General features: G+C 34.6%; 1 protein-coding gene across 1 annotated transcript in view; it reads left to right on the forward strand.

The window, feature by feature from the left end:
- Positions 1-6,635: 6,635 nt before the first annotated feature.
- The window catches only part of LOC124372701 (FGGY carbohydrate kinase domain-containing protein-like), a 29,076-nt gene continuing 15,310 nt past the window's right edge, over positions 6,636-20,401 (forward strand). Inside the window, 3 exon segments of the mRNA XM_046831113.1 lie at positions 6,636-6,765; positions 12,204-12,417; positions 19,122-19,233. Of these exon segments, the coding sequence (XP_046687069.1) occupies positions 12,208-12,417; positions 19,122-19,233 (322 nt within the window). The 5' untranslated portion in view covers positions 6,636-6,765; positions 12,204-12,207.

The following is a 20,401-nucleotide window of genomic DNA, read 5'->3' on the forward strand; positions in this document are numbered from 1 at the left end:
AGGTGATATACTTCTAGAGAACATTGTCACAGGTGACGAGACATGGGTTTCTCAATTAACCCCAGAGACAAAACTCCAGTTAATGAAATGGTGTCACACAAAATCGCAGTCAAATCAAAGTCAAGGCCAAAAAAACAATCTTAACAAGCAAGGTTATGATAACCATATTTTTGGAATAGACATGGAATATTGTTAGTCGAGTTTATGAAATGAGGAAGAATAATAAATGTAGTCGCTCATTGTGATACTCTGACTTAACTTTGATGTGCAATACAGAATAAGCGATGTGGCCTATTGACATCTGGAGTTGGGTACAGATTATGTGGTTGGGAACAGATTGACTAACTGCCGCCGTACAGCCTGAACTTAAGGCTGAGTTAATTTCACTTGTTTTGCTACCTACAGGAGTTTCTTGGCGGTAAGCGCTTCAACACTGATGACGAGGTGAAAGAAGCAGTTAAAGATTGGTTATGCTCCACAGATGGCAGACTTCTACAACATCAGCATTCAAAAGCTCATAGAACGTTACGACAAATGCTTCCGACAGCATGGCAGAGGTATGACTTTCCTCATAATGTAGTTTTAGTAAAGTCGGTGTGCACACCTGTAGCTGGCCAATAATGTTTGGTTGTGAACTGTTCAGAAATGTTCATTGTAACCATTTTATGAACAGTAGTTTTAATGAAAAATACGATTTCTGTTTATAAAACAGGTGGACTGCCACTGATCGGGTCAGTCAGTGTGTAGCTTATAGACAGCTGAGCTTTGGCGTAGCAATAAGACTGGTTGTTATTAGTCCCATTTGCTAGTGGACTGAGTTTTCCAGCAAAGACAGGAAGTCGTCAATCAGTGGGTGGATGTGTACGCTCTTAAGGCTTGGTGGTATATACCGTGACTCATAAAATTGTTATATTCAAGTAAAATATTTTCTATAACAATTATACGAAATGAATTATGACAGAATAATTGGGTGAGGACGGGATAAGTAAACAAATGGAATTCAAGCAGCATTTTGTTTAACTTTGGAGCATTTCTGTTTAAATTGTGAAAGCTTATTAAATAAGGGTTTAAATTTAATTACAAATTAAGTGTAATATCAAAACTGGCTAGTGGAGTGTCCTGGAATAGTTGTTGATCTTGGGTGGGTAGATTATTGTAGATATTTGTTGATCTGGGGGCAGTATATAAATGTCCACTGTTATCACCGTGGGTATGAAGCCCACATCTGTACATAATCACAAACATAATTGGGATCCCTCAGGGCTTCAAAATGGCATCTGTTCAAAGTTTAGGAAAGTCATAGTTATATCTCAATTATTAGCACTATAAGGCAGAGGGAAAATTGCTTTAGAATTCTCAGGTTATTCACAACGATGTTTAAATTATGGAGTTTTTTAAGTGTTAGGAATTAATATTAATATACCAATTACTTATTTTTATTTCAAATTATGGTAAACATTTACAGTAGAGTACAACTTGTTATAGTTTCCTCTGTTCTACTTCTGTTAAAAAAGAGCCTAAGTACCTTAAAGATAAAAAGATGCTGAATTGGTCAAATACACGTTTCTTGAAAAGGGGGAAGGAGCTTTCTTTTTACGGTTTATTTAAAATGATTTGTAAATAATAGTTTTGTCTGGTTCTCAATTTTTCTGTGAACTATATGTTTTACAGCCCTCCCAACAAGCCAGCTTCAGCCTAGAGTTTATTAGTTCAAAGTAAAGTGGTGTTAAGAGACTAATATTACAAAACATTCTCAGAAAATAAAACTTTCTTATTGACAACCTTACTCTAATGTGCTATGATAATAATTATAATTAAGATAATTTTATTCTAGAATTGAATCACATAAAACGAAGATTTAGTTTTATATTAGTGAAATTTGGATTGCCACGGAAGAGTTATGTGTATATAATCTGGATATGATCTCTTTGCTCATTGTAATAATACTTAAAGGGCAGGCTATCATACCTTCTCTGTACAATCTGATTGGTCGTGTGCATTACCTACTGGACCTTGACTACGTTTTGTACAGAGTGGCGCAAAAAGAACAATGGATTTGAGTAGCGTAGCATCATTGGAAAGGAACTGTCAGTGATCGCTGAGCGATGCCATTTTGTAGGTTAGAGCGTCCAGTTTTAGAAGACCGTGCAAGATCGCTTTTGATCAACGAAGAATTTATTTTGAGAGAATGCTCGATGTTGTTGCAAATGACAATACTGTTTTAATGATGAGCAATGAAGCTCGCTCCATTTGAATGGATCTATAAACAAACAGAATGGTCGCTATTGTGCAGCTAACAACCCGCAGGAAATGCATAAAACTCTACAGCAGTCTTAAACTTACGGTTTTGTTTGGGGTCTCGACAATTGGTATTATTGGATCCTTTTTTTTAAGAGGGTGGTGCAACTGTCACAGTTAATAATTATCAACATTATGTGGAAATGTTACGCACATCTTTGCAGCCACGACATGAATCTTTGGAGATCAATACGTCATCAATATGGGTTTAACAGGAAGGAACTACAGTCCATACGAGTTTTGCATCTATGGATTAGAGAAATGCTTCCTGATAACGTGATTTCACGTTTCGGCGATCTCCATTGGCTTGCACGTACGGCAGATCTATCGCCGTGTGATTTTCTTCTTATGGGGTCTCATGAAATTCAAAAGTTATTCAAAATTCTTTCACTCTAATATTTAAAGGTTGCAGTATGCAAAGAAATTGCTGCTGTATCACAGGACACTTTTGACAACAGTTGTGGAAACCTTTGAGGAGAAATTTTTAATACGTGTTAACGCAATGTTATTAAACACAAAAAGTACTTTGGAATTCTAAATGCTCAATTCTCAAACTAGGTTATTTTCTTATTGTTTCGGTGACAATAACATATTTGTGATTAAAATAAACTTAATTATGGCATTTAAAAATACATGCGTTCGTTTGCGCCACCCTGTACCTATCCTCAGTCGTTATAACACTGACGACTGAGGATGAAGTGGAGTATAGTGTTAAAGGTTTAAAAAATCTACTGTCTTTCATAATATCAATGTAGATTGTTGAAATTAATTATAAACTACATTGCACCAGGACTAGTACACATCGTTAATAACGGTTTTAGTAATGCAATTTTCCTGTGCGCCTAAAGCTAAGTTCGTTAGTGCAAATCTTGAAAAACAGTAATTCTATTAAATTGGATTTTCTTAGACCAATTAGCCTCTTGCAAAAGTTATCTAAGGCATTGAAAAAATATTGATAATTAGATTACAAAACCACACGAAAAATGGAACTTTTATAGTGCTTACCAATATGGGGTTATAATAGATAAATCAACCGAGGACGCTTTAACTTCAGTGACGGAAAAAATGTATAACAGCATAAATTGTAAATTTAAAACAGCAGGACTCTTTGTTCATTTTAAGAAGGCTTTTGATTTTGTTGACCACGACATTTGCTTCAATAAATGATGAGCTGTTGGAATAAGAGAAGTTGCATTGAAATGGTTTAAGAGTTTCCTTGTGGATAGAAAACAACAAGTAAAGGTAGGCATATGTTATAGTTTTACTAAGAATAGTTAAATCTAGATACTTCAAAGCTCGATAACATTTGCCATATTATTTCTAATCTTCATAAATTATTTACTTGTTCTTCATTTTCATGGGAGTATCAGCGCTTTTGCTGATGATATAGCTCGCAGAACTCTGTCCGGGTGAACTGGTTATTTCCTTGGTATTCGTGGGAGCTTTTTATGGTTCCTAAAATCAAAACAAACAAAGCTAAATAGATATTGATCTGGAAAGGTCACAGCAAGCAGTTGCATCCGACATTTTGGCTTTAGATGTCTCTGCCTGTTTATCACGCTCAACTACCATCTACGAAAACTCGGCAGTTGGCGGTGTTAAAGTAGGGGTTGAGCAGGTCCAGTTGAGGACGCGAGGTGTGGTAAATGGTCATAGGGATCAAGGTTTTTCAGGTCAATCTGCAGCACAATAAAGCAACTTCAGATGTTTTCTGCAGATGCTTTTTGGCTGAAGAATTTAGCGTGACCCTGAAACATTTTGAGTTGAGCTCATTTTTTATTTCTTTTTTTTTAAGGAGAAGCCGATCCCCTTTTATACCTTACTTTGCCCGTCCTCATGGGCCACTGGCCTGTGAGAGGATCTCATCAAACAGAATAAGGGAGAGAGTCGATACAGTACAAGGCCGATGGTACTGATAAAAAGTGCAAACGGTCACAGACAGGATTCGAACCTGCGCTATCTGTAACTCAGACTCAAAGTCCAACGTCTTAGACCACTCGGCTATCGGTACTCCCAATTGTAATGTAGAAGGAGGGGATACGACCTTCAGATCTCGAGATATATGACCATTTACAAATTAATGACTGATTTACAGATCATTACAGATTAATCGTGAGATTAATGACTTCTGCAAACTCATTAAAAATTGCGTCTTATTCTTCTATTAATGTTTTTTTTATTTGCCGTTCTCCAAAAAATTGAAATTTCAATGAAATTATAGCTTTTAATGGAGCTTAAGTAAAAGTAACAGGGCCGTAAAACTTACCATTTTGAAATTTTTTTAATTTTGGGAGAAAGGTCATCCGATCCACCTATATACCAGCTAGAATGGGGTATACTGAATATTCTCAGATCTCCCAGTAGTTGTAATCCCCTTTATCGTCAGCATAGATATTCTTATGTCCTACTGTACACACTTCAAATACTAATACCCAGCTGTTTTTCACTGGGCATGATTTAAAAATGGCAAAAATTATCACTTTAAATTTATCTTATTCCTTGCGAAGGGACAAATATTTTGGTTGTTCTTTTTTCCCTTTAGGAAAGCTATCGTGAAGAATTTTGGATATGTAATGTAAAAAGAACACCAAACCGATTATTGATTGTAACACCATTGCAGTCCGAGACTTCGAGTATATACATATACTTCTTTATACTCTCTGTTCTCTATGTTTGTACATTTGTAGGTTATGGTTTAATCACCACAATCACCACTGACGAGCTCCTCACGTGTGGAATTTAATGGGGTGATCAACCGAGGCGGAGAGAAAGAGTGGGGGACAGAGCCGAGCAGAGCCGAGCAGTACCGATAAATCCCGAAAATTCCCTGACAAACTCTGTACATGCGGCTGATAGCGACCTCAGTTCGGAACGGTTTCTGATTTCTATTATCTTACGAATTAATGAGTCGTTTTATATACGAATTAATGAGTCGTTTTATATCCGAACATATCTGCAAAACATAGAAATTATATCGAATTAATTATATTAATATTGAACTTTCTTTATAACTCCAAAGACACTTTACAAAATGTGAGATGGTGCACAACGAATAAAATGTCATAATCTTTTTGTGCTATTGGAATATATTCAAATTAATAGGGCAAAAGCAACATATTATAATGTGGAGTCCTTAAATTGGTAGTAAATAAATTAATAATTACACTACAAAATCTGTAATAAGAGTTACTTATGTAATAGCTGTAATAAACTAAGGGTATTAAAAAAGATTAAAAAAAGAAACTTGTGTGTGTGTGTGTGGTGTGTGTGTGTGTGTGTGTGTGTGTGTGTGTGTGTGTGTGTGTGTGTGTGTGTGTGTAGTACACACACCACACCACTGCTACTGTCCGATGAGACGTTCTGAAAATTATTGATTGTTAGTTCTGAGCTATTTATAATTTTGGAGGGAAGACCAGTCAATTTGGGATGAAACGGAAGTGGGTGGATAGTTGATAAGTCAAGCCAGCGTTTCTACGCCAGGTGCAGGGTTGCAGTGTTGGTTGACTCATATCTCCTTTCTGTGGCATGTCCCTTTGATATCTTATCGTATTTTCTTTTGAGAACTTTAGTATTTGAAACACTTTTGTTAAGTATTCATATTTTAGTAACCTCAAATTATTACGATCAAATTTTAACTTATAGCAATAGCAATATATTTCTCTGTCTGTTTTATAGCTACGCCACTGAATGTAACGAGGTTACTTTGTTACATTAGACTTCCTTACGTCTTTTTGGGTCTTTCGATACTCCGTTGTATTGGTTTATTTGTATGTAGACAAGAGTAATTGCCTGCCATTAATTACGTTGTAAAATCAAAGTTTAATGAAATAAATTTAATTGCGCTGAGTCCTGCAGCATCCAGCTTTAAAAATGTAATATATATATATATATATATATATATAATATATATATATATATATATGTTGTTGTACCAAATTACTGAAATGTGTTTAATTCAGAGTAGAAGCTAAAAACACAGTGGTACATTTTAAGAGGCTTGTCACATTGATTGCCTGCAATAATTAAATTGTGCTGCATCCTGCAACATCCAGCTTTGAAAATGTAATTTAAATATATGTATGCTGTACTAAACTACGGAAAGGGGTTTGAAAATACAGTGATACAGTTTAATAGGTTGCCAGGTGCTGAACTAAATTAAATTCAGATGAGTACAGAGCGAGAACGCGCGGACTGCCAATTCCACTATTCTAATACACGGGCTATCTGTAGTTGGCAGGAGGGGCCCCTCCATCCCCACTCTTTCTCCTCCGCCTCGGTTGATCACCCCATTAAATTCCACACGTGAGGAGCTCGTATCACCACTGTGTTGTGTTTTGTGTAGTAGGTCTTCCGACTCCGAATTTAGTGTCAGTGTCAGATTGATATAAATGCGGAGCATATGTTTGTAATCACTACCTGTTGATAACACAAAATAAATTAACCTCTTTCTGAATAGCGTATTATTTCGTGAGTAAAACTGTTCGAATTTCAGCACTTAAAGTATATTTATTTGTAATCTGGCAAGTGCAACTGCTAAATATTAGCTCTGAACTAAATGTTACCTTTAAAATTCTAAAACCCTAACATGTCCTTAGCTCAGATTGACAAGGTTCTATCTGGACATTATCTAGTTTTGATAAAAAAACGCCCCTCAAAGATTTAGTTTATTACTATTCGACAATTTAAAAGAAAAATCGTACTATCTTAATGTATCTTTCTGAAAGCGGGATTCCCTCATTTTCAGTTTTTGTTTGTGTACTTGGCTGCAGTATAATAAGAGGCCACCAACACAATTGAACCATACATTGATATCATGATATTCATGACCATCTAAAAATACAGAAATCAAAATGTCAGACTAGATTACGTAATAGATATTTGAAATAACACTATAGTTCTGTTGGTTTTAAACCTTAAAAATAAATTATTGCTGTCAGTAATTGTTCAAACACTCAAGTGATCAATAATACTGATTCATCAATATTCATAAGTAAAGAGTCCTCGATACAACTATTAATATCAAATTATGCCATATTTTAATGATGTATTTCAAATTATAGTGTAAAACGTAATAATGTTATGGTCAATAAAAAGCAATCTAGGATATGCATTTATAACATATAACAAACAAACCAGTATAACATTGGGTAGGGTCCAATAAGCGGACCCGGTTTTTTATATCGAAATTGGCAAACAATATTACTTAATCATAACCATCGATATAATCAATTGATACTGATGAATTATTTTTAACAACTTAAATAATCTATATGAACAGCTGTAAACACTTTCAAATAATACAATTAAGGTAATATTTTAAATTTCACATAAGTAACATTGTGTATTAAAATGGCCGTAAATCTTAGGAAGCTTCATGAAATTGCTTTAAAAGACGATAAAATATGTTTTTTTATGGCTTCAGGATGTTGGGTTAGTACCTAAGAATCCATTATGTGATATTTGTGGAAAGATAACAAATGTAACTGTCAGAGGAGCTAACATGGTCGTCTTCAGATGCAAAAAAGAAGGTAATGGTAGACACAACTTTAGTAAAAACGTTTTCGTTCTGTTTCATTTAGTTAAAGTTATGAGTTTCCCTGATTTTGGTTATGTTCATTTATTATTTGTTATCATTAAATTCACATTTTAATTTGAACATATGATTGTTATTACTTTTATATCTATTGATAGTCTATGATTCGATATGCGAATATTAGGTATCGATGATTATATTCTTCGATATAAAAACCGGGTCCGCTTATTGGACCCTACCTTTTTTACTATTTTGAAGGATAAATATGTCTGATACAAATAAAACGTGCATAACCACTGCACTTGCTGCCATTACAGACAGATCTGCAGTATTAGTGTTAGTAAAAGGTAATTCAGTTGTAACTCATGGGTGGAGTGCGATAAACGAATCTGGAATTCTAGACTATCAATTGATATAAAAGTATCTATAGTCCTCAATAACAATCATATGTTTTAAATTAAAATATGTATTTAATATTTACAGTGATGATGTCATAAATAATAAATGAACCAGAACTATCAAAAATAGGAAAACTCATAAGTAATTAAAAAATGCCGGGTAGGGTTCGATAAGCGGACCCGGTTTTTTATATCGAAGAATATAGTCATCGATACCTAATATTCACATCTCAAATCCTAGACTATCAATCGATATAAAAGTACCTATAGCCCTCAATAACAATCATATGTTTTAAATTAAAATATGAATTTAATATTTACAGTGATCAAACAAATTATTATAACCAAAATTAGGAAATAACTGAAGACTACCATATTTACTCCTCTCACAGTTACAGTTGTTGCTTTCCCACAAATTTCACATAATGGGTTTTTTGGTACGAATCCAACATGTTGAAGCCACGAAAAAGCAACGTCGTGTAGTTTTCTAAAATTGACTGTCATTTTTAATAATCAGAATTACTTATGTAAAATTAAAATATTATTCTACATGTATTATTTTTGAGTGTTTACAGCTGTTGATATAGATTATTTAAGTTAATAGTTCAAAATAATTAATCAGTATCGATTGATTATATCGATGGTTATGATTAAGTAATATCGTTTGCCAATTTCGATATAAAAAACCGGGTCCGCTTATCGTACCCTACCCAAAATGGCATAAATAATAAAAGAACAAGAACGATCAAACAAGTTCTAAACAAAAATATGAAAACACATAAATAATTAAGAAATGATTGATAACAAACATATGGAATGGAAAAATAATTGATAACAATAATTAGAATAGAAAATGGAAACTTGGAGAATTATCTATATGTTTTCTCCTGGGTAGCAATTTTTAACTGTTTTTAGGAAGTGGTTGAATGCGTCTTCAGAAAATCGTACCTCTCTTCTATATAAATATTCACAGAGATGATCTGCGAGAAGGTCGGCTGGTATACCACTTTTCAAACTGCATTTTACGGCTTTCCACGAACATTCAACTGTCTGAGTGTTGGCACCCGTTGCTGGGTCTAAAAAAGTTTTCACTATTATGGACAGTAAAATAGACAAAACCACATTCACTTAATCCAAAATACGCTTTCTAGATGTCTTTGACTATGGTTGTTTCAGGCTTTACATTTCTTAATATAGAGGAATGAGGGTTTTAGCATCTCGTTTTTTTTTTTCAGGACAAATCTCAATTCCATCTTTTTGTCCTTCTGGTATGGTTTCAATTAAACCTAAAATCCAGGTTCCTTCTACTAACCTCCCTTTGTTATATTTTTGTTTTAATTTTGAAATTTTCACCACCACTCCAAGATCCCCAAGCTTTTCTTCTTTTTTTTTTTTTTTTTTTTTTTTTTTTTTTTTTTCCTACTGCCATGCACTTAAGCCTCAAGGCTTAAAACTCACCACCCCTGTTCAAGCTACCAAAGGTGGCATACCGCTCTCTTGCTATTGCAGGGCAATCAGAGAGCAGGTGCTCAGCAGTCTCATTAAACTGTTCATCAAACCACACAAAATAAACGTCTTTGCAAAACAACAGCCAGTCATATATCATACTACTTAATGGGCTGTGTAAATCCAAACTACATTAAAGAATTAAAAACTCATAGTTTGTCTGATTTCTGGGAAAAAAGTACACCAAACTCACAATGTTGCGCAGTCCAAACTTTGATCCTTCAAAGAAACTATTCTTCAGTACATTTTTACTAAAATTATGTCCACCATTACCTTCTTTTTTGCATCGGATATTTGCTCCTCTCACAGTTACATTTGTTTCTTTCCCACAAATTTCACATAATGGGTTTTTTTGGTTCTAGTCCAATATGTTGAAGCCACGAAAAACATGTTATCATCTTTGACTGTAATTTTTAATAATTCAATGTTACTTTTGTAAAATTGAAATATTACGTGTGTTATTTGAAACTGTTTACAATATTGTTAATATAGATTATTTAAGTTAATTGTTAAAAATAATTAATCAGTATAGATTGATAATATCAATGGTTATGATTAAGTAATATCGTTTGCCAATTTTTATATAAAACACCGGGTCCGCTTATCGTACCCTACCCTACCCTAACCTATACCGAGATATTTCTGTTTCATTAACTGCTGAGCTGAATGATTTTTTCTCATAAAGATTTTTTGGTTTTGGGTTACTCGGTAACCAGTAACAGCCCAAGCCATTTTGTGCAAGCAATGTGGCATATATTAGCAATAGAAATATTACTACACTATGCATTGTTGTAGTGTGATATGAATGGGTTTGGATTAGGTTATTGTAAATATGTTTCTAGTAGTACCAGAGTTAAACATGACCTTCACAAACTTACGTGATCTGAGCTTGAATTTTGGTTTTCAAGGGGTTTTTTTTTGGCTGGAGGGATGTTTTTCCTTTTTTTTCAGCAGTGCGGGATGGTGCCGAAGGTGCCACTGTGGCATTTCCGATCGCTACTTTCCCCATCTTAAATCACGGCCTAAATCTTACAACATGCTTGGAGGTTGGGCAAATACTGATCAGAAATGTCACTGGCCATCAGTGCGGGTTTCGGTGGCACCACCCCGCATTTCTTTGACATATAAAACTATTATAGTGTCACTATAATACAATTTGTTCGAAAGTAATTGAAACAAAGTTCAACAATGTGTGTGGTATTTGAGTAATAGCCAGTAGAGACAGAAGATACTGTTATTTGTTAATATCTGTTACAAAATAATGTGTTATTACGTACCTGTGATCTGTTACCATAGCATGTATGTGTTGACTTATTACGTATCTGTGACCTGTTACTATAGTAGCATGTGTGTTGATTTATTACGTATCTGTGACCTGTTACCATAGTAGCATGTGTGTTGAGTTATTACATACCTGTAACCTGTTACCATGGTTGAATGTTAGTATACAAAAATTTAACTAACTTGCTACAATGTAATATAGACTGATAAACTAATAAATTTATAAACAGGTTAATTCAAATTTCACTATACAACACAATTATTGTGTACTACGAAGTCCTTATCTACTATTTGTTATTAGGCCACATGCGTACGTATTATAAATATAAAAAGTTGAAGATAACCTTGACAAGCACTCACATGACCTGAATTTTATTTTGGGTACTATCTCGAGGAATGTTTTTCCAGAAGGGTGGGATGGCACCGTGGGGGCTATCGAAGGTAGTACTTCTGGCCAGGGCATTTATGATCGGCAATTTTCCATGATCAGATCACGTTAGATGACTTGTAACGGAAATACCGATCATAAATCCCACTGCCAAAAATATGGGTTTCAATGGTGCCTTTTGCGTTACTCTGCACTACCGGGGGAGAAAAAAGAAAAAAATTCCTCGAGATATTACCTCAATTCAAAATCAGATCACTTAAGCACTCATAGATGTTAAAATTATGAAATATAAAATTACTGAAACACGAGAAATGGGGACACATAAATAAATTGCTGCAAGCGACACAACTGCAGCGGAAGCGATAATCAGCCTACTGCTGGCAACTATGAGTATCATCTGTGTTTTTTTTTAATCTAAACTGGCTTGGCGTTATCTGCCTACATCTAACAGCGACCTTGACTAGTACTGCTTGACCGTACAACAATGCAGATACCAAACAATAATCAAAACTTATGCTACATTGTCATGTTCCCCGGTAAAAACCATACATCTTTATAATTTTATTAATAAGTACGCAGAAGGCTTTCGGAGGGTCACATAACAGGCCACAGGCTGCATCCCTTGTACAAAAAGCTAGTACAAAATCAGTTAATCTGAGTGAGTCTGATGTTGATAAATTGGATTGTAACCCAAATTGGTTTATATTTACTCTTGAGTGGAGCCAGGAACAGAAATCTAGGTCTTTACTTTGACTACCTTATTTTCACTTCCACTGCCTCAGTTTTTTAATTGTTTCAGAGCGATGGCAAGTCTATCAATGACTGATTGCACAGAACCTAGATATGTGGTTGGTGTGGATGTCGGAACAGGCAGTGTGCGAGCAGCTCTGGTGACTATTGACGGAGAGCTTATCAAAATGGCCATTCATCCCATTCAGACGTGGAACTTCAAACCGGGGTTTTACCACCAATCATCTGACAACATCTGGAATAGCTGCTGCAAAGTCATCAGGGTAATGTATTGCAAAAGTTCCCTCATCTTTTAATATTTATGTATTAAATACCGGATCTACTTATAACAGCCTGCTCTCACCCTTACTTAGATCATTTATAATTCATTTTATCTATACCTGTAATATTTTATATTATAAATGAAATTGTCACTTATAAAACATATCATAGTTACAGTAGGTAGTAAATCCTTTAATGCGTAATAAACCATTATCGTGTTATGATAAGGAATTTTACATACTTTAAAACACATACTTACATACTTTAAACTCTTCTGAATCTTACGATATCTGTGTTTAGTATCAAGAGAGTATTTCTACACAATTAGAAAAATTAGTTTTTTCCAAACAGGAATTTACGTGGCTATTTATTACTTTGTGTTCTCTTCATCCTATTTATTGAAATAAAATAAGTAATTTGGTGAGTATAAATAAAAAAAATGAGATTAACTTTTTAAATATCGGAACATGTTTATTAATATTTAAAGCCTTAGTTGTCTGAGAGAATGATCGGAATCCTATATGAATCTCAGTCCAACAAGTATACTTTATAGTAAATATAAAATAGCTGGTAACACAAGAAAAGCTATTGGTATTTTCTCTAGCAAAGGACAAAGATCTTGTACAAACGTTCATCCCTTTTCTTGAATTACAAGAACGTAGAAGTACGCCACACCACTTTACACGTAACGGACTTCACTGAGGTTGAAGTGCAAATTTTCAAATCTGGATTAATTTTTTAATTACAAAATTTATATTTCTATTAACCATAAAAAAATAAAAAAACCTTCTAGGCTTGATCACAATATTTATTATTATAGTGTTCTCTAGTTTGTATAAAATTGTACCAAATATAGTTAGGTTTACAGTTTATAACAATTTAGAAACATTAAAAAAATGTATGTGTTTTTGATCACGAAACTCACGCTTCTTGTAGCACTTTCAATTTTTGTGCAAAGAGTCATACATACATATTCTGAAACTAGACTAAATTTGTCACATTTAGGCTATCTTGGAATTTAAAATTTTTATACCGAAACTATATTTTCCATGCATACCCCTCCCCCTTTTTTACATGCAAATAACTAGTATACAGGGGTGCCCAGAAGGGGGGGGCATGGCGCAATTTGCGCCATCAAAATTTTTTGGGGGGGCATGATTTTTTTTATGTTAACATTTTAAACCATGACGATAACCAGAGAAATGAGAATTATACTCGACCAGTTAAGTTAAAAGTACTGATTAATCATTTTAACCATACCATCAAGATTCAAGATCGAAATTGCCATAGCTAAATATTATTCCGCCGTTTAAACTAACTCCAGGATCTCCGTGTAAATCCTTAAGAGAAATATATTTTATTTGTTTAGGGCGATTAGGTTGGCAGTGGCTCAACTGGCAACACTGTCTTGTCTGCCGTCTGTCACAGTCACATCACAGCCGTTAGTGATGTACTGATGTGAAATGTGAGTCGTGAGTTTTGAGTTTGAGTACCTATTGCAACAGAACAAAACTGTCTCGTTTGAAGAAGCTCGGATACGGACGTTAATGAAGGTTGAATGTGCGTGTATTTGTTATGCGTATGGTTATGTCTTATGTTATGTTGTAGATTTGTGATTTGTTCATAACTAAAACTAAAGATGCCTAAGAGAGCAAAAACGTTGTACAAATTTAAATGCCTAGAAGTGATGTGCAACGCGATCCATCGCAAAGACAAATGGTTGGATCACTGTAAGAAGAAACATAGTTACAAGTTTAAGAACAATTTAATAATTATAAAGTGGTTGTAATAAAAGTCGACAACGGCCCATGGCAAAAATACGTTCCAGACCCAAGCCCAAGCCAATCTAGATCCCTGGATGACATCCCTCATACTTTGACGAGTAGGCCTACCCAAGACCAAGATGAAGATGTTTTTGAGCCAACATCAGAAAGTTTCCAAGATAAATCTACCATCGAGATCGAGACCTGATGCAATTACTCTACCACTACTAGAAGTCACAGACTCTGAACTAGAAACACAAAGGTAGGCCTAACTAATTGTAAACTAACTAATGTAAACCTAAGGGGCAAAAACGGTTTTTACTTAGTCAAAATCTTAATATGTCTAGGCCTAGGCGCAGGGCGCAGGCTGTTATATTGTTTTATAGAGGCAAACACGATTAACACGAATACTAAGCCTTTATGTATCCAACCTACCTAAAAACATAATATCTTGTAAAATGTATGGTATAGCCTAACTTACCCAAGCTTGTATTCTGAGGAGTCAAACCAAAGTCTGATTTGGTTCTGCCGTATTCACTGTTATAGGTATTTTGGTACTGTTCAGCACTCTGTGGAGTTAGGTTAGGTTTATAACATAGGCCCTAATAGTTATGTACCCAAATAGTTTGACCCAAATACTGAATACAAATATAACCGTGTACAACATTCTTGACGTTCTTCACTGTCTGAATATTGTTGTAGTTCGCCAAAGTCCCGTTAAAGTTCAGAAGCTTCTTGGTTGTTTATCTATCGACGGGTAAGAGCATAGAATTGGCGTGCATAGAAGGGTTAATTTTCTTCAGGCATATGTTGGAAGTTATAGGCAAATAGGCCTACTATTTTTTGAGAATTTTTAAAACCTATTAGCTTAGGGCTTAATAACTTCTCACAGACTAAACAAATTTTGTATATATTTGTAGATCAAACCAAGAACTGGAAGAACAGGAACCTGACAATTTTGGAAACAAGTGATGTAGATGAACCAGACTCGGATATTTTCATCTAATGAAGATCACAGTGATCCAGCTTCATATGCTAACCTCAAGCTCTCTCCTGAAGACATAAATGTGGCTCTAAATTTGGAAAATCAAGACTTATCATCAATGGAATTTCCTTCAACGGGTGGAAGAAAATTTAATCCTCTGTGGAAAAATTGTATATTGCCCAATAACAGTGTGAAACCTAGGAAGTGGCTAGTGTACAGTAAAAAAAGGACGCTGTATTTTGTTTGCCTTGCACACTATTTGCACTTTCCAACTGAACGGTCTGTATGGGGAACAACCGGCTACAGAGGGTGGACAGAGCATAGAGGAGAAAGAGATTTTTTTACTCCACGAGACTTCCACAAAATCCTATATCTGAAGAGGTTGCCAGAATTCAATGGATTCTCACAAAAGAGAATAGATTCGAGCCTTGCTCAACAATGTAACAGAGTAGTTGACCAAAACCGAGAAGTCCTGTCAGTTGTCATTGATTGTTGTAGTTACTTGAGTGAGGAAATGATTGCCTTTCGCAAAAACGATGTTTTAGAAGGAAAGCTGTTAGGTTATTTAGACTTATAGGAAAATATAGCCCAGATGCGAGAGTTTTACCTTGAAAAAATTGATAGAGCAAAGGCTGAGAATGTAAGACTGGGATCTAATTTCTTGAGTTACAGGAATATTTTTGATCTTATCAATACAATGGAGTGACGTGGTAGTTAATAAAATTGTAACAAGTGTGAATTTAACCAAACATTTATTCGATTATACTAGACTCTACCCAGGATGTGAGTAAAAAAGAATGTACCACTATCATAGTTCGCTACATTGAGCACATGGTTGATACACAACAAACTACAATATCAAACGTAAAACCAAAAAGAGCGCTTGGTCAAGGTTTTTACAAGTGGGGATACATCCGGGGAAATGTTGTTTAGAGAGCTAAAGAAATGCTTAACAGCCCTAAACCTTGATCCCAAAGGTATAGTGGGCCAGAGTATGGACGGTGCAGGGAACATGAGAGGGCAGTTCAAAGGTCTCAAATCACTAAGTCACAAAAGAAAACCCTAAAGCTTTTTATGTATGGTGCTGCTCTCACAGGTTCGCCCTTGTTGTAGAGCAGTCCCTTGATATATGCTGTCAAATGAGGAATTTGTTTTCATTCTTGGAAGATTTGTATGTTTTTCATGTCAGGCCACAGGAGACACCACCTTTTGCTCGAAAATCTAGAAAAGGGGGAAAAAAGAAGCAAGAGACACTTAAAAAGAGTACAGACTACTCGTTGGTCGAGTAAAACTGACGCCCTTCAAACCATTGTGAGTTGTTTTGAAACAATAAGAGATACATTGCAAGATTTGTCGACTGACAAGAATTCTGACAACAACACCAAAGCCAAAGCAATAGGCATCCTAAAGCAAATGACAAGATTTTGAAAATATAAGCACAATATACATAGCATCTTCTTTGTTCAAAATATTGTCTCCCATAACAATTTGTTTTCAGTCACCTACCATTGATTACAGTATAGTCCCAAAAGTTATTAAAGAAAACACAGGGAAAAACTGGCGTTCATGCGCCAAGATTCGGCGTGGGAAAAAGATTGAAAGTGGCATTACTTCCTTTGCTGAAGAAACACAACATTTCTTTACCCACCAGACAACGAATCAGAAAAAGGAAAAGATTCATGGACGAGTTGGCAATTGAGGAATGCATAGAAGACCCTATTAAGAAAGTAAAGGTTGATATTTATTTCAACGTTCTAGACTCTCTCTACAACCAGCTAAATGACAGATTTTCCAGAAAGTTCTCTGGCTATGGTGTCGCAGATGGGATATTTTTCTCATGATGGAATTTTGAAGATGGTAGATGATAAGAAAAAAGGCCCTAAAATGTAATCCATCTTCAATTGAGAATCTTTGTGAATACTACAATCTAGACAAGGAATTAATTGTAGATGAACTAGACATCTTCATTGATGTTTACAAAGCTACTCACTTGGACATAGATATTTCTGATGTCATGTCTGAGAAGAAGAAATCAGAGAGAACCAATACTGCTAACCCCGAGGATAGTTTATGTTCTGACCATGATGAAGATGAAGAACAGGAGGACGTTACAGTGACTGACAAGTTCAAGAAAAAGAAAACTGTTGACGACTGGGTGAAAAGAGGATTTATTAGACCATACAGGTGCCTATTGAATCTATCAGGATTCCCTCATCTCAGTATAACTTTATAGGATACTGTTGTCTCTGCCAGTCACAAGTTGTTCTGCTGAGAGAACTATGAGTCGGTTGAAGATAGTTAAGAATCGTCTAATAAGCACCATGGGGGATAGTTGGCTTTCAAGCTTGCTCATTCTTTCTTTGCGAGAAAGAAATTCTAAAACAGATCTCAAATGAAGAAATCATCAACAGGTTTGCACTTTCAAGTGTGCAAAGAAAAAAACTTCTTTTGTCAAAAATTTAAGAAAAGTATCAAATGAAGCCAATTTCAACCTTTCAAATTTTACACCCTATTTACCACACAGTAATCAAGTAACTATTGTAATGTTTTATTACTTTTTTTTCTTTTTTTGTAAAAGTTGTTATTGTTATTGGTATTAGTAGATAGAATTTACAAAATGTACTTGTTCAGATGATATCTTTATTCCAAAAATCAAACCATTTAATGATACATTTTGTTAGATTTTTGTATTTTACTCTTGTAATGTAAAAGTAAATACAACCTACAACACAACATCAGTAACAACCTGTTCCAATTTTATAATAATTTAGAATACCTAAACTTGCCAACATTTATATTAATTTACAGCTATGTTTATTCCATTCACTTGTGAAAACTCTGGTTATTGTTAAACATGATGCCTCCACCATAATAGAAACAAAATTAAATTAATACATTTATTAAACTTTTTAATACATGCCGTTTTATGAAATAAAATTTACAACACTATTTGGATTATAATATGTTGTACTATTTGGATTGTATTGTATGATCAGCTGTAAATTGTATCTCATTGTTTTCATGACAGCAACATACTAGACTAGTGACTATAATTGCTATTGGAACTACAGTATAATTACTTATAAATAAAAGTGTTTAAAAATGACATATACATTGGAAGATTGAAGTGCTATTATTTCATTGCCTTAACCTTTGATAACCTTAACCTTCAGTTCTTCAATTCTTTTTCAATCCTTTTTTTGGTTTTTTGGCTGGAATCTAACTTTTTATAAACGTTCCAAAATTGTATGAATGTTTATCAAAGTTGCTATGCAATATTCTTTTGCAATAAAGAATTATCAATGATATATTATTCAAACTTTTTATAAGTAACCTTAACATTTAAAAGGCAAAGCCTCCCTTACTGACCTTTTAATATCCTATTAAAATATTTGTCATGTAGCTATTCCTGATGTAATCTAGTACTTTGATAAACATATAAATATTAAAAACTATAATAATTGTTTACTACTTTTTAGTCCTCCCGTACAAAGAACGGGTGCACTGCTAGTGTCAAAAATTATATCAAAATTCAAAAAGATACTTTATTTCTATTCTAAAAAAAAAATAAACAGTGGTATATATTTTTTTACAATAATGAAAACAGAAAGAATTCCTCACAAAGACCAAAGGTAAATGATGTCCTTTGGAAGATTAGAATGTAAGATGTGAATTTTATTGTCATACACTGACTAATGTTTAAAAACTAAAGGGTTGGGTATTGGGGTACTTTGGGGGGGGCATTACACTTGGATTGGGGGGGGCATGCGCCATTGCCCTTGGGGGGGCTGGGCACCCCTGCTAGTATATATTGAAAGTTTTCAAAAACCATGATGGTTCTTGGGAATCTGATCACACTTTATAAGTCAGAAACTGTTTATGATTTGGTATTTATTTACACAGCTAAAATAAATAATACTCCATTTTCAATATGAATGAATTGTTATGTCACCCTTAGGAGGTGGTAGCTGAAGTTCCAGCAGATTCTGTTAAAGGCGTGGGGTTTGATGCTACTTGTTCTCTGGTGGCATTGGACAAGACTGGATCTCCAATCTCTATCAGCCCTGGTGGTAAAGTATTTTTATGTTGTAAAAATAGCGTAAGAATATATGTTTTCTCCATTTATTATTATTGTTTTAGGTTTTAGTTCGCACATACTGCATATGTATTGAAAAACAATTTTGAATCGCTTGAATGACAAAATTTTAGGATTTAAATCTTTTGGAGCTGACATAATATGCTATTGTGTGATGGAGGTGATGAGGTTTGATCATGCCATTTCAGAGCAAGGTAAACACTACAAAATATATCTGAAATGCTTGGATAACTTGGGCACAGGGGATATTACAGCAAGAGCAAATGTTAATTTTTAGCTCACTCAGTTTTATTGTTCTTTGAAATGTAATGTTAGACACTTTCTTAGCTTGAGACTTTCCACTGTAAAACATGGTGCATCCCAGTCAAGCATACAGGGATCATATGCTGGTACATATAGAACTGTTTGGTCTCATTTTATAATACTGGATAAAAGGGTGCATATGAATGCTGTCATAGCTGGAGCAGCACTTATTAAGCTACATTTATACTGGCAATTAAAGTTGCAAGAGAACTTGTGTAGCTGCTGTCACATGATGTGTACAAGAATGTGGAATTTTAATCACTGGAGTATGGCAAGAATTCACAAAAGCCGCTGTCGCTGGTTGTTGCAGAAATTAACACAAAATCTGTTTATACATGAAAATGATATCTCGGCAATGTTTAGAGTCTAAATTTTAATGTTCAATGTTTGCTTTACAATTCTTGCGAACACAGCTGTCCTACACTGATCGCGAGCACAGGGATCTGTTTAGACTTGATAATTTTACTCTCCAACATTACTTTCCAGTTCTCATAATCGGCTGTCCGGCACGAGTCACAACACCGCTCATGAGAGCTCTTGTGCCCATTTAGACATAAGTAGTATACAAAACTTGTGCATTTCTTGCCAGAAGCTTTGTATCGCATATAGCAATTAAGGTCCGTGCCTTTTGTCTATTCGTGGAATTTCCTAAAATTCATGTATGTAAAATTTACAGTTTGTTATATTTTGGTTATAATCTGATATTAGTAATTATTATTAGTAAATCTGTCAAATATGAACTGTTTGTTTGAAACATTGCATTTCTCAGACAACACACAAAATATTTCTCTTGGTTAGGAACACAGCTTGCAAGGCTACATGGTCTACTAAAGTTAAAC

Source organism: Homalodisca vitripennis, unplaced genomic scaffold, assembly GCF_021130785.1.
Source record: "Homalodisca vitripennis isolate AUS2020 unplaced genomic scaffold, UT_GWSS_2.1 ScUCBcl_3825;HRSCAF=9595, whole genome shotgun sequence".
Lineage (NCBI taxonomy): Eukaryota > Metazoa > Arthropoda > Insecta > Hemiptera > Cicadellidae > Homalodisca > Homalodisca vitripennis.